Genomic DNA, 15,313 nt, shown 5'->3' with positions numbered 1-15,313 from the left:
GTTGACGAATGAATGTATGAAGTACATGTGGTCCATGGCAATGACTGCGCGTGGTAATCGACTTATATAACCTTCTCCAAGACATTCTGTATGTTCATCTTGAGTGTGCATGTGGAGGACAGCTCATCCTTGCCATTGTCCTGCTCCATCAATGATTGCGCCGACTGCAGTACCAACCTCATGAGCAGCTCGCTCTCTGTCTGGATCTTGATGCTGCTCTCCTGGCAGTTGGTGATGACGTGTTTGAACGTCAGGTCCTTGGCCAGCAATATAGTGTTTGATATCGAGTGTCGCTGACTGCTGGCCGAGTGCTGTGATCCGCCATCGACGTCGGTGTTGAATTTGGTGTACTGCTTGAACGAGTCGTACGTGAGCTTCTTGAAGTGGTCGTCGAGGTCCACGTGGGGCATGTCGTTGGACGACTCAAATAGCGGGATGGTGTTGACGGGAGGCGAGTGGTGCACCTCGTCCGTGGGCAACTCGAGGTCGCGACGAGTAATCGTGTTGTACTTCTTTGTAAGCTGAGTGCGCAGGTTGTTCACCTCCTTGAGCGTGGCGATCGAGCATATGAAATCGGCCACGCGGTCCTGGTCGATGAGCTCGCACTCTGAAGGCTTGTTCTTCTCGCGCTCGCGATAATTTATCTTTTGTTGACTCTTGTTGGTCAGGGCCGAGTTGGTGAAGGTGAGGTAGCGGCAGTTCTGGTCCTTGTCGCGACGAATCTTCTGCACGCTCTGCACGTAGGCGTCCAGCTCGGGCTTGTTGTACAGGCGAGCCACCATCAGCAGGTAGCTGGCGATTACCAGATGGACGGAGCGCGACAGTCTGAATGGGAGAATGCGCTGCTTCTTCTGGATGCGGAAGATCATTGGTATCGCGTTCTGGATCTCCTTGTTCTTGCCACGATACAGCAGGATCACCAAGGTCTTGAACATGGCGATGTAGTTGTTGGGCTGGTTGTTCGTCTCGCCAAAGCCCTTGAGCAGCGAGTCCCTAATGAATGAGGCGTTCTCCTGCATGTACTCCTCGACGCCGTCTTCCTCGCCGCCAAGACCCTGGGATGTGATCATTTGGTCGTATGACTTGTTGGGCAGGAGGATCGTGTGAAGGATGCGCTGGATGTAGACGCGAACCTCGGGCGACGCGACGTCCGAGAGGTCCAGCAGCTTCTGTGTAAGGTCGTTGAGCACGGTGTGTGGACGAACGTCGGTCAGTGTCTGCGACACTTGAAGAATGCACTGTGTCAGGTTGAGCTGGATGAGGCTGTAGCGATCGGCGGCAGCGCCGGTGCGAATGCTGCTGCGGAGGTGGTTCATGATGTTGTTCATCGTCTCGATCTTGTCGTGCGTCAGACGGTAGTTCTTGGCCACAACGCCTATAGCGTCGACGATGGCCGATGAAAGACCGAGCAGCTCGTCGAGGTCGGCGGGTGGAGGCTTGCGGTTCGACAGCTCGTTGGTCTGCACCAGTACCTTGAGCAGATGCGACACGACCATGTTGATGGCGCCTGGAGGTGCGTCCTCCACGATCGAGACTGCAGTGTGAACGATGGCCTTTGTGATTGGAGGTGGATGTGATATCTCTAGATGACGCAAGAAGCTCGTCAACATAATAATAAAGTGTTGTGACTTGACTGACTTGGCCACAGCCAACATGCACTCCCTTGGGAAGTTATTGCCAGCTCCATCGATCCATAGTTGTTGAGTGTCAAGGTAGCTTGAAGTATGATTGATTGATTGATTAGCGTGGCGTGGATGTTAGGTATGATGTCGGGCGCGATCAAAGAAGTAGTAGTCTTTGTACCATACTTTAATATAGTCTGTACGAGTGATGTCACTGTGATGTTGTCCACACGACGAGACAAGTTCCTCAGACACTCGACAGCCAGTGACTTTACATTGGTGGGCAGCGGTGAGTTGACTCCCTGATCATCCTCCTGTGACGCCCTTCTAATCAATGCCCTGTGTAATCATACATATTAGTCAATCACTCATTCAATCAATCAATCAATCAATCGATCGATCAAACATTGTACATACGGTGTTGGTACCTGATCCCTGTACTGCATGTTGTCGAGGATGGTGGAGAGGATCTCTCTGTGCTTGGTGATGAATGTATCGAGCTCGTCGACGAGGTCCAAGATGGAGATGTAGGCACTCATGCCTCTCATACCCTCGCCACGAATACGTCTGCGCAACATATCATCCTGAGTATTGTTACGACACATCGTTATAAAGTACTTGATGAACTTCTCCACCTCGGGGAACTGTGATGCATCGTCCTGTACCTGTGAGAATCTAATGAACTGTATCGAGGGTAGTGTAAGTTGTTGGTGTCACTCATTCATTCATTCATTCATTGCATTCGAGTGAGTGACACATACAGTCTCTGTTGCTTCAATCTGAAGGTCGGGATGTGTCTCTTGCTGCAATAGCAACTCCATCAACTTGGTAGCATCAGATGAGAAGAACACCATATTCTTCCTACATCCAATGATCAACTCTCTAATGATAATAACACATGTCTTTACAATACTACATACACATATGAATGATGATTGATTGAATGATTTAATGTCAATATGATGATGTATGATTGAATGATTGAATGATTGATGATGATGATATTTACTCTATTCTCTTCTTGCTTAGACTCTTCTCTGCTTTGAGCTTGATGTATTGACCGACCTTGGGCAGTAGCTCAGGGTTCATCTCACAGAAGTATACAAGCTTGCTAGTGTTCTGCAGTTGCATCTCACCACCTGGCTGAGCAGGGAAGATGCCCTTGACCACCTTCTTATATTTGCCAGACTTCTTTCCAAATGCCATATTATATCTATCTCTATCTCTTGTTATCTCTACAAATACAACAAACAAAACTAATGTCACAACAACTACAATAAGACCGGAACATCATTTCGAAATAAAATCTGAGTGAGGCTTTTGGGGGTAAACGAAACGATCACCAACACCCCCCCACACCATTCAATCAATCACACACTTTGTGCTTCAATCAATCACAGATACACACAACTACGACACGAGTCTGTAGTAATTTATTGGATAACGATCATTGATGCAATGAAGTTGGAGCGATGTGATCAATGCTGACAGACATTGGATATTGAAAGGAATGATGGCGGAGTTGGACTCTTTGATGATGTAGATGGTGAGGTATTCCAACTGTTTGATCATGGTCTGTTGGAGATGTGTGGCCATCGCCCCAAACAGATCATCCAACTTGCCCAGGGCAAAGAGAAAGGTCAATTGATCAATGTCAGTGAATGCCAGTGTGAGTGATTTGATTGGTGTCGTACGACAATGAGGCATCAAGTGAATCACATTCACTGTTGTTACGTGGAGCACTAGCGTGTTGAGTGTGAGTGTTCCAGCGTAGAACTGTCGAAGTTGGCGAATCATACCAATGTTCAATCTGCTAGACTTTGACGGTTGAAGATGCAAAGTGGTAAGGTTGGTCATCATGTGCAACAATGCTATGGATTCGAATACATCCTTGAACGATGTGATGTGTGACAATGTTTTCTTGGTTGTTGTGGGACCACATTTCAAACGGTCGACTTTGCATATCATGTGGATCGCTGAAGCTTGTCCAGGGAGTATGTCCTGATATGGGTTGATGAGAGAATTGGTCGTACAAGTGATTGATTTGAATCCATGTCTAGGTGTGTTGACATGATATTTGATCAATGTGTACACTGTACAGTGAAGTACTTTTGTGAATATCATAGCGGAACACACCAAAGTTATTACGTGTATTCTGCAGTTTGGGCAATTCATCATTGCCGACCAGAACAAAGTTGATTGTCTTGAGACATGGCAGCGCGCCTTTGACTGCCAAACAGGTGCGTTTGGAGAATGGTACAGTCAAGCTCTCCAGTCGATCATCACACAATTGTAAGTTCTCCTTTGGAATGAACTTGATCTCATTGCTTCTGAGATGGAGTGGTGGCTGCTGGAACAGACAGTACTCTGATTCAATCCAGATTGTTGAATGAATGATCAGTGATGGGATCGCATAGTTGGTCAATGTCACCATGCACTCCTTGAGGAAATGGGTGTTGACCAGTGCCAATGATAAAAGCCAACTCTGACTCAACGTCTCTTCTCCTTTGTCCTTGTCCTTGTTGTTGTTGAATCCAAAGCGAATGGCCATACTCACAATGTGATTTATCACCAATTTTGGAATAGTTGGCAATGCCATTCCAAGGCGGGTATCAACTGGTGCGACGGTTGTATTGCCTTCCTTCATGTTCTTGATATATGCTCGGTCGAATATGTATTGCTGTTGGTGTTTGACACATTCTTCAGCGGTGTCATTGTGTGTGATTGATCTCAACTTCTTTTTGATACTGGTGTAGTAGTTATCATTGAGTTGGAGACAGTAGAGATATTTGAGCAGATGGAATGCTGGGCCACACAGACCAATTGTTTGAACATGCTCCACAACTAAATTGGTCACATCCCTTTGATTAATGGGATGTGTCTGTACCGATGTTGGTCCATCTCCTGGTTCCATAAAGACCTTCAAACATGATGTCGATGAACATGATCGATGCTTTCGAGAGGTCGGTGCACGATGATGTGAATATGACCTTGTTATCACTGTTGTTGTAGCGAGATGGAGATGACTTGTCCATGATAACTTTAATAAAGTTAGCAGGGACCAATGATTGAACGATGCAATTGATCACCAGGCTGAGGTTGGTTACATTGTCCATCCGGTCAACATTGGACTGCTTGGTGAAGAACTCCTTGATTGCGGTTGGATGCGACTGGAAGAGATTCTCCATGATCGATTGAGTTGATGATGATTTTGTTTTGAACAGCAACTGCATCGCCAATTGAAAGAAGTCCACTCGCTTGGTCAAGTCGAAAATGTGAATGAGTGGCTCTATCCATTCAATGGTTGGTTTGTTTCGATCAATTTTTGGATTGATCGGCAATGTGTTCAAGAATTGTAATAGGATTTGTGGAGGTGGTTGGCCAGCTGCAATGAACGATGACACAATGGCATCGGTGAGAAGTATTGATGAATTGTACCACTTAAAGCTTGATGAATTGCCAATCTTTGAAAGGAGATAGGCCCCATGGGTTCCAAAGTGCTAGAATTGGACGAAGATTGAAGTGATGCGAGTCAGTGGTTATTGGGTGAGAGTGGCAAGCGAGGATTGACTTACATATGGAAGTGATGGGCCCATGAGCCTCACCATCGTGATAAGATTGTCTAAGTAGAGTTGAGGAAAGAGCACATTACAATATCGTTCAATCGGGTGAAAATGTTGTTTGAAGTATTGGAAAATGATATTCGTTAGGTCTCTACCCTTGTTGAGCACCTGATGGAGGATCTCCTGTCGTTGTTGTTGTTGTTGTTGTTGTTGTTTTTGGTCACTGTTGTCCAATTGTGTCAAGTAAATAATCTGATGGAGAACACTGTCCTCTTTGATCCACCATTTGCGTGCCAATACTCTATTCTTAATCGCATTGATGATGATCCTTTATATCAATCAAGGCGTTAGTTCATTAACTCTTGAATACATAATGCAGACCATGTTACTTACTCGAACGTCTGTTGTTTGTATTGACGAATCATTCCACTGATTCGTTGGTCAGTGTCATTGGGAAGCGTTAAAAGTAAACAGTTGAACAATGACACGCATTGTTTATCGCTCTGGCAAAGAGTGTCTCTCTGGAGTGAGAGGAGCACCAATCGCTCGAAACCATGGGCAACACGGGTCTGGCCGAACGTAGTTATGATAAGATTGTACAGGCCAAGATGTTCGTCCCAAGTATGGGAACCTCTGTCAATGTATCCTTTGAAGTACTCCAAGTACAGTGTGCACAAAGTATCCATCTGAGCTTGAGACAGACCAATGGTAAGGTATGAGATAAACGATGTATCGATCAAGAAGTTGGGTGAAGTGAGCCAACGTCTCTCAATCATGGCAATTGACAAGAGACTGGTCACTACGTCATAGATACTGATGTTGCATCGACGAATGTCTTCACAAAGGTTCCACACTTGGAGAAACACCTCATACGGTGTTCTATTTTGATCCACTTCCACCTCACTCAGAATACGTATGTAGTGTCTTTCTCCTTCTTTGTCATCGTAGTAGGCAATGTATTCCCTACTTATCTCTAGTGAACGTAAATGTTCAACTATGTATGGACGCAATTTCCGATGTTGCTCAAACATCTAGGTTGGTTGTGTTAGACCTCAATCAATCAATCAATCAATTGAATCAATCAAACAAACTTACCGTTGCCACTTGTGTGATTACACTGACAATGTCAATGAATGAATACCTTGGTCTTGCTCCATTGTTATTGAATTTGTTGTTGAGCAACATGTTGTTGAGGTCTATAATGAATGGTGAGTTCATGGTGATGATGTCTATATATATTTAAATTATTCAGAGGTAGTACTTGTTGATTAGATTGAATGAGCTAGTTGGGCTTGAACATATCACTAGTCGTTGATCTTGAAGCCATCAATTGTCTAATTATCTATCTATCTCTATGTGTGTATCTGTGACCACAAATGAATGAATGAATCTAACTCTCCCAAATTTATCAAACACATTTGCATTGATTAATGTTACTCAACGAGTCGGCAGAAGTTTATTGGGTGACGAACTCTGGTGCACATTTGGTCCAATCTAGACGTCAGGGGTCTAACCGATGGAGTAGGTACTTTTGATCATGGTGGCCAAGATGTACCTGTCGTACGCAACTGTGTGAAATTGTCGAGTGATCCAAAGAGGTGAAGGGACCAAGCTGCATGTTTGGTCTGGACAAGTGACCGAAATAGACGATCAACTGGCTGATCCTGCGTAAGCCTTTGGAGTGATACTTAGAGAACAATCTTGTCCGACAGCATCACAAGCATGATGGGCTTGGGCTCCATGTATCAAAGTGGCACTGTCCACCTCTTGACCATTAAAATGTGTGAAGTTCAAAAAGTGTGTGTTGTGGGTGATTAAATTTGAATTTGAAATTCCCTCCCATGCTAATCTAGTTTACGGTTGGTGTGGCCCACATGTTCCACTCATCTCATTGGCATTGCACTCACTCTCTCCTACTTGTACACATACACATAAACATATATACATACTTATGCTTATACTTATACTAATTTATCAATAATAAACAACACATTGACATGTATCCTCACCACTGTTGTTGTGCCTTGTTGTCTCACTACTGCAGATGAGTTACTAATGAGTTTGAGTTATGATACCAATCAATGAGTGAGTACTACTTGACTTCTAATTGCACCACCATTTGCTGTTTACTTACACTATCCTCTTCATCTCTTCTGCCTTCCCTTGACCTTGTGCCTTGAAGCCCGCTGTGTGGTCCTTGTCAAAGTCAGTGTTCACCACCTGTATCTCAATCACGTCCGCCGTGCTGCCATGTTGCAATGAATCTCTGTCTCCATCTTGATAGACTGCCGTCGTGCTTCCACGTTGACCATGAACCTTTGTCACCATCTTGACAGACGTCCGCCGTCTGCCACAGCCATGTTGACCACAGCCCAGAACCTCTGTCTCCAACGAAACAGACGGCAGGACTCCACCATGCTGCCTTGAGTGACCTTAGCCCTGAACCTCTGTCCCTCAATGAGTGAGTACTACTACACCAATGATCGCACAGCTGCTCACCTATACTCTTCTTACTTACACCATTCTCTTCTCCCTTCTCTTCTGTCTTCCCTTGTGCCTTGAAGACCTCTGGGTAGTCCTTGTCCAAGTTAGTGTTTCCAACTAGACAGACGGCCGCCTTTGTGACTCGGCCATGCTGACCACCGCCATGCTACCAAGTTGTCTACACCCCCGAACCTCTGTCTCCATCTAGAATGAGGTCGCCATGTGCCCTGACTGACCACAGCCCAGAACCTCTGTCTAGACAGTCCCATTGTGACTCTGCCATTCTGACCACCSCCATGCTGCCAGGTTGTCCATGCCAAGCTGTCCACAGCCCAGAACCTCTGTCTCCAACTTGACTGACTGCCGACGTGCTGCCACGTGGACCACAGCCACGAACCTCTATCTCCATCTGTACAGTCGTCCACCATGTTGCCAAGTTGTCCAGAACCTCTGTGGTCTATCCGGACAGACAGCCGCCGTGTTGCCAACCACAGCCCACAACCTCTTCTCTATCTGGACTTTTGCCATGCTGCCAAGTTGTCCACAGCCATGAACATCTGTACCCAACAAGACAGACTCCGCCATGCTGACCACCACCAGGCTACCAAAGTGTCCATCTCGAGTTGGACACAGCCCAGAACCTCTGTCTCCAACTAGAATGCCACTATGCTGCCACGTTGACCATAGTTCAGGACCTCTGTCTCCAACTTGACTATCTGCCACGTTGACTACCGCCTGCCTTGTTGCCCCTCCATGCTGCCAAGATGGCCACCGTCGACAACCTCTGACTCCAACCAGACAGAGAGCCACGCTGACAAGTGCGACGCCATGCTGCCAAGTTGTCCATCTCGAGTTGACCACTGTCCAGACCTCTGTCTCCAACCAGACAGCCACGCTGACAACCGCCGTGTTGCCATCATTGACTAACCGCCATCTTGCCAAGTTGATGAGTGTATCCAACTGGAATGATCATAATCAAAGCATTAATAAACGATGAAGACAGGAGTTGTACAAGTGTGACTTGGAAGGAGAATAACAACAATTGGAAAAGTACAACTCAATGATGTCGCCTGGGCACGGTTGCTGCCCAACGGCTTTAAAAAAAATAAAGGCAGCACTTGTGACAATGAGAAGAAACTCTCAAAGTCAACAAAGTTGCTGCCATACCTGTCTCGACGTGCCCAAAGTCTAATAGCGACAGGTGTAGTCCCCAGGCCGTGCCCACCCCTCTTACATGGTGGGCCCACCCGTCCCTCTTGCATGACAGGCCGACCCATCCCTCTTGCATGATGGGCCACGGCCACCTCCTTGCGGAGATGGCCAAATGGTGATGGGAGGAAATGTTAGTAGTATACGGTCCTGGAAAGGTCCACCTCGGCTTGGCCTGGCTTGGCTCGGCGGCATGGCACTCGGTCTGGCACGGCACTGGCAAGGCACTGAATTGACTTGGAGGGAATAGACCTCGCAACGACAGGTCATCGTGTGAATGAATCACAACGTCTCCACTGTGTCATCTGGTTCGGGTGATGGATGTAGGACCACTGATTGGTGGGTTGGTAACTCGACTTTGATGTTGTTGTTGTTGATTGTTGTTGTTGGTTGTTGATTGTTGGTGGTTGATTGGTTTCAATCGCCAGCCGAGAGATATTTGGGTTATACCCATCACTCATCTGCTTGATCGACGGCAAGATATATATAGGTGAGAATTAATTGAAAAGGAGAGGGACCGGAGGAGATAGGACAGGCTCATCCACCAAATAATCTGGTGATGGTGGATATTGGTATCTGAGTTGTTGGTGGTGGCCAATGTCTTCTTGGGTGACTGGATGACTGGATGGTAATGTTGGATCTAGTTGGTCTCCAGGTCTCGGTCGGAGGTCGGAATGTTGTTGATTGATTTCATTGTCTTGGATGAAAAGGACATGGACGAGGATGGTTAGTACTTGGTTTGACAGCAGACAGGCAGACATCACTCAATCAATGAATGAATGAGTTCTTTTATGGTAAACATACAATTTGGTCCCATTTGATTTGGGGTGGATACTGGTTGCCTTCTGGGGTAGACAGGTAACGATCGTAATATCCTGAGACAGATACAGTGAATGAGTTGGACATTACTATTCTCCTGGTTGAGAGGAGCGTATGGGACAGTATTCGCAATGACAAATGCGACATCAAGAGGAACCCTGCGTGAGAAATTGACTCCATCTTGATCCTTTCCAAATAAAATCTTTGGCCGCCTGTTGTCGAACAGTGGTCTGATTGGTTTGACATATGGGAGTATGAGAAGTGTCGCGCCAATGTCAATGAAGACCTTGAACTTCTTGATGATCGTGCCTTTTTTGGTGGCCAGAAGCAAGGTCTTGGGAACTGTGGGGTCAAACAACAGTCTAAGGGGCTTGGCTGGTGGATAGAGTGATTGAATATAATTAAATTGCATTGTAATAATAATAATAAATCGAGTTGAAGAAGGCGTAGTAGTGTTGGAAAACACTGTTTAAAGTGATATTATAGTTGTGTAGATAATTGTTTGGCAAAAGCCGAAGTAGAGAGTCTATAATAATAATAATATGATTGATTGATATTGAATTGATTGATTGGTGAGAGAGAATGTAAGATTGATATGATTGATTGATATTGATTGATTTATTGATGAATTAGATGGTTGGTGAGAGAGAATCAATGTTAGTATTATGAATTAGAATGATGATAGTATTATAGTAACATTGTAATAATGTTATATATGTGTACATACATGTAATAGTGTGATATGGTAATGAGTGATGTCAATGCCCACTTGTCCAAGGACATTCACCGCAATGAGAGAGTGTCTGTGAGTGGGTGGATAGAGACACTCCCGCACACACACACACACAAACACACACACACACTTAAAGACACATTTTGAATTAAATATTTAAATATATTTAATTAACAGATTGACCATTTAACGGTCCATTTGAATTTGTATCACTCAATACCATCTCAGTCCGCCTGTTTATGTATGTTTGATTAATCGATTGAATGAGGGTTGGTGCAATGTTGTATCAATGGTCAATGGTGATACATGTCGCTTGATTGGAGTTCGCCAGGTTTTGTCTTGATATGTTTGCCTGTAATCGATTTTGACCTAGGGTCTTGTTCATCAATCCCAACTGGCGATGGAGAACTAATGTGCTCGACCTTGATGTGACCGACCTGCCTGATTGACTGACTGACTGACTAGCCATTCCAGCTCCCACACACACCCTATTAGACAGACATTTGATCCAATGTTGTTATCGCGCTGCGTGAAACAATATTTGATGGACTGGTACCTGCTCGCAAGATTGTCTCTCTCACTGGCGCCATGTTGACTAAATGTGTTTGCCTTTGTGATGCGATACATGGTGCCTTTCCCATATGATGTCTAGCCATGTCCTCACTGATGTTGATGGACCAGTGCTGTCTAATTAGATGTTGCTCAGTCCTAAAGCTCTAAGGATTCATTGATGGTGAAGTGGCTCGCGACTAACGATCTATGAGTGACACAGAGTGACCTTATCATTCAATCCAACGAGTCAAACGAAGATTGTCCAATTCGATTTGCCAAGATGTACCTGTCATTCGCAACTGTAACAATCGAATGAGTTGGTGACGATGACAGCTTCTTGTCCAGGTTGTTATCAGTAACGTTTATCTTGGGCTCGACATGATGAACTGCAACATCACTGCCTCTGCGGTGTCCATCTTTGATATAGCAGGCCTTCATGAGTCTTGAGTTTGGATGTGATCCTGAAGGCGGTAGTTGCCAGGTTCATTGACAACCGGCTGGGTGGCGTTAAAGATACCAATTACCATTCCGATTGGAGAGCGCATACAAGCCCGACAAGGACATCTACGGCTTGGTACCAAGAGCGCTTGAAGTTAGACGAAGATGTCACCAGTGTGAGACTGGCCCTGCTATGAGGCGAATGTGCTCGATCTTGCTGTAACTGAGTATTGATTCAATCCTGCCATGGGATTATCTCTATCTCCTTCACGATGGCGTCCTCGCCACGATGATTGTGAATCTTGAAGTTGAGGATGGTTGGTGGGCAACTGCGGGTGTGGGATGGCGAGCATAGAATTGCCCAAGGTGCTCGACGAACCTGGCCGACTTGATGATTGGTACTGTCTGTAGAGCAGACACATTGCATGGTGACCATGTTATCTCGTTGATACATGTCTTGATCCAACTAGTGACACTAGCATGATTGGATAGACCCTCTAGAGGTAGCTCTACACAAATGTGCTATTGTCACCAGGTGGATGAACAAGATTGATTGATTGATTGTTGTTCATGAATATTAATCAATGTCACGATGACACCAAATGATGAGATAGATAAATATATATATTATAAGTATGCAACCGTTGTATTAATTGAATGTTAATGTAATGAATGAGCGAAGTGTTGGTGTTGTTGAACGAATCGACAAATATCTGGTGGGCTAAATGCCTCCACACTGTTACTGACGAACTTCGAACAAGTGAAGTTCACACAATGGTGGTGTTGTCGGTTATTGGGTTTTTTGAATTTGAATTCATCCAATGATCTTAAATCCGCAGAAAGATAACGGCTGGGTTTCAAAATCCGTCAATGATGGTAGGATGAATGGTGGGTGTGACATAGACAGCTATAAATACTCAGTGCACTTCATCTCTCATTGATTAATTCATTCTTATCTCTCTTACTTTTACACATTACTCATACATACATATAACCATGTCTTGAATCTTTGTTACCTTGTAGACCCGAACCTCGGTTGCCGCCTTGCTTCTTGACCTCTGCCGCCATGCTGATTGACCTCTGCCGCCATGCTGCCTGACCTGTGCCGCCATGCTGATTGACCTCTGCCGCCATTCTGTCTCTGACCTTTGCCGTCATGCTGCCAGATCTCTGTCGCCATGTTGTCTCTGATCTCTGCCGCCATGCTGACTGACATCTGTCGCCATCTTGTCTTTGACCTCTGCCGCCATGTTGTCTCCGACCTCTGTCGCCATTCTGCCACTAGTCTCAGCCTCCATCTATCAGCCTCCGTATTGACGCCTGCCTAACCTCTGTCCCAACAACCATGAATAAAGTGTAATCATTCCATTTCTATCATTACAGATTGGGTTGTATGTTTGGTCGATCACACTTTAACTAGTTTGCAATGATCGATGAGCTGAATGTATGTCAATCGATTGGAATTGTATGTTTGACTATCTTGGATATCGAGATAATATTCAATGATGAATGGTCTACTTACTGTTTTTGTTCATACATCAAAAGTGTGCACAGTGTAAAGTGATCAAAGGACTAAATAAATAAAGAGTTTGAAAACTCATCGCTCATTCAACGAACGTTACAAGACTAGTCGACGAGGAGTCTGTAGAAGTTTATTGGATTGATGTAATGCAATTGGAGATCAGTGATCAATGGCGACAGACATTGGATGTTGAATGGAATGATGATGTTGGACTGATTGGTCATGTAGATCGAGAGGTATTCCAACTGTTTGATCATGGTCTGTTGGAGATGTGTGGCCATCGTGTCAAAGAGTTGGTGCAGCTTGCCCTTGACATTGAGCATGGCCAAACGATCAATGTCAGTGAAGGCCAATGTGAGTGATGTGATTGGTGTCGTCTGGCAATGAGGCAACAAGTGAATCACATTCACTGACGACATATGGAGCACAAGTGTATTGAGAGTGAGTGTTCCAGCGTAGAACTCTTGAAGTCGATCAATCATACCATTGTCTGGAACTGGTTGATTGAACTGGAGATGCAGACTGCTGAGGTTGGTCATCCTGTATAGCAATGGTATGTCTTTGGATACTACTTTGATTGATGTGATATGCGAAAGTGACATGGTGGATGTTGTTGTCTCGGAAGACGTGAGCTGCCCAAGATTCAAACGGTCGACATGACACTTCAGATTGATCGTTGAACTCTGTTGAAGGGGTAGGTAATCAAATGGATTGTCCAGTGCACTGGTCGTAACGCTGATTGATTGTAGTCCATGTCTGCCATTGACAAGAGTACCGAGCAGTTGGCTGAATAGTGTCGGCGCATTTAGTGATTCGAGATGCATTCGTTCAACGACAATGGGATCTCGTTTGTAAATGCCATTCTGTTGCTTTGGAATAGCATCGAGCTGAATAAAGTTGATTGCCTTGAGATTTGGAAACGAGCCCCTAGCCGCCCAACAAACGCCTTTGGAGAATGGCACGGTCAAGCTCATCAATCGCGAGGCACACAATGAACCCTTCCTTTGTGGGACGTGCTTGATCTCTGTGCTTCTGAGATGTAGTGGTGTCTTCTGGAACAGACCGTAGGTTGACGTAGTTGGGATATCTTGGCCAATTGACAATGAAGGGATGGCAAAGTTGGTCAATGTCCAAGTGCATGTCTTGTGGAATTGACTGTTGACCAATGCCAATGAGATAAGCCATCTCTGACTCAGTCCAGTGTCGTTGTTGAATCCAAATCGAATGGCCATACTCACAATGTGATTGATCACCAATGGTGGAAGTGCTGGCAACGACTCGTTGACTCGTTTGGTGACCTTTTTCTTCTTTGGTTGGTTGTTGAATAATGATTGTTGTTTGAACTCTTTGAAGAGTTGTCGTTGTTTGGCACATTCGTCTTCGTTGTCCATGTTGTGAGTGATCGATCTCAACTTGAGCTTGACATCTTTGTAACCAATACAAATGTGTTGGAGACTGTATAGGTATCTGAGCAGATGGTATGCTGGGCCACAGTGTCCTACCTCCTGGACATTTTTCACAAGTATGCTGACATAGTCCATATTGACATTATTGAAGTAAGAATGTAGTTTGTCGGTGCCCCATTTCATCTCTCCATGATAGCCATCAAACATGATGTCGATGAACATGATCGATGCTCTGGACTGGTCCTTGCAAGTTGATGTGAATACGACGTTGCTATCACATCGTGTGTATGATGGTGATGATTTGCCGATGATCAACGGTACCAAATGATCGGGGACGAATGATTGAACGATGCAGTTTATCACCAGGCTGAGGTTGATCGCCATTGTGGCCATCTTGTCAATGTTGGACTCCTTGGTGAAGAATAGTTTGATCTCGGTTGGATGCGACTGGAAGAGGCGATCAATCATCGATTGAGTCGATGGTATCTTGATCAGCATTAGCATCACCAACTCAAAGTAGGTCTCTCGCTTGGTCACGTCATACATGCGAATGAGTAGCTCTACCAAGTCGACCTTTGGCGGTGTATGGTCACGATCTATTGTAGTGCTGTTCAAATATTGAACCAGGGATGATGGAGGAGGTAGGCCAGATGATTTGAACGATGATATGATGGTATCAGACAGAAGAAAGGCCGACTCTGATGATTCATTCTTCCCCCATCCAACAGAGGTAAGCTTTGATATGATCATACTCTCGTGGGTTGCAAAGTTCTAAGGATGATATGATAGTGAATGTCAGTGCCGTCATCAATGGGTACGCGGGACCGAGCGAGGCGAGGGCTTGACTTACATGTGGCAATGATTGACCCATGAGTTTGAACATCTCAATCAGGTTGTTAAGTTCCTGCTCATTGTTCATGTCTAAACCTTGTGATGTCATGTCTCCTTGAATGAATGAACTAACT

General features: G+C 45.1%; 5 protein-coding genes across 5 annotated transcripts; all 5 read right to left on the bottom strand.

The window, feature by feature from the left end:
• Positions 1-68: 68 nt before the first annotated feature.
• SAMD00019534_116770 (hypothetical protein) lies at positions 69-2,912 on the bottom strand (the record flags this gene model as incomplete). Its single annotated transcript, XM_012893086.1, has 5 exons — positions 69-1,716; positions 1,809-1,903; positions 2,033-2,305; positions 2,384-2,534; positions 2,632-2,912. Coding segments are annotated over 5 exons (2,448 nt in total), but the record flags the coding sequence as incomplete, so codon positions are not given.
• Positions 2,913-3,032: 120 nt separating this feature from the next.
• On the bottom strand, positions 3,033-3,482 carry SAMD00019534_116760 (hypothetical protein; the record flags this gene model as incomplete). Its single annotated transcript, XM_012893085.1, has 1 exon — positions 3,033-3,482. The coding sequence occupies one exon, from the start codon at positions 3,480-3,482 to the stop codon at positions 3,033-3,035; it is 450 nt and encodes a 149-aa protein (XP_012748539.1).
• Positions 3,483-3,586: 104 nt separating this feature from the next.
• SAMD00019534_116750 (hypothetical protein) lies at positions 3,587-4,173 on the bottom strand (the record flags this gene model as incomplete). The annotated part of the gene is made up of 2 exons (XM_012893084.1): positions 3,587-3,678; positions 3,759-4,173. The coding sequence occupies 2 exons, from the start codon at positions 4,171-4,173 to the stop codon at positions 3,587-3,589; spliced, it is 507 nt and encodes a 168-aa protein (XP_012748538.1).
• Positions 4,174-4,489: 316 nt separating this feature from the next.
• SAMD00019534_116740 (hypothetical protein) lies at positions 4,490-5,610 on the bottom strand (the record flags this gene model as incomplete). Its single annotated transcript, XM_012893083.1, has 3 exons — positions 4,490-5,122; positions 5,198-5,513; positions 5,579-5,610. 3 exons carry the CDS (start codon positions 5,608-5,610, stop codon positions 4,490-4,492), a joined length of 981 nt encoding a protein of 326 aa, XP_012748537.1.
• Positions 5,611-13,046: 7,436 nt separating this feature from the next.
• Positions 13,047-15,267, bottom strand: SAMD00019534_116730 (hypothetical protein; the record flags this gene model as incomplete). The annotated part of the gene is made up of 2 exons (XM_012893082.1): positions 13,047-15,119; positions 15,199-15,267. The coding sequence occupies 2 exons, from the start codon at positions 15,265-15,267 to the stop codon at positions 13,047-13,049; spliced, it is 2,142 nt and encodes a 713-aa protein (XP_012748536.1).
• Positions 15,268-15,313: the final 46 nt, after the last annotated feature.

This window comes from Acytostelium subglobosum (genome assembly GCF_000787575.1).
Source record: "Acytostelium subglobosum LB1 DNA, scaffold: scaffold34, whole genome shotgun sequence".
NCBI lineage: Eukaryota > Evosea > Eumycetozoa > Acytosteliales > Acytosteliaceae > Acytostelium > Acytostelium subglobosum.
Note: the sequence above shows the minus strand (reverse complement) of the source record. Positions and strands in the feature narration are given on the sequence as shown.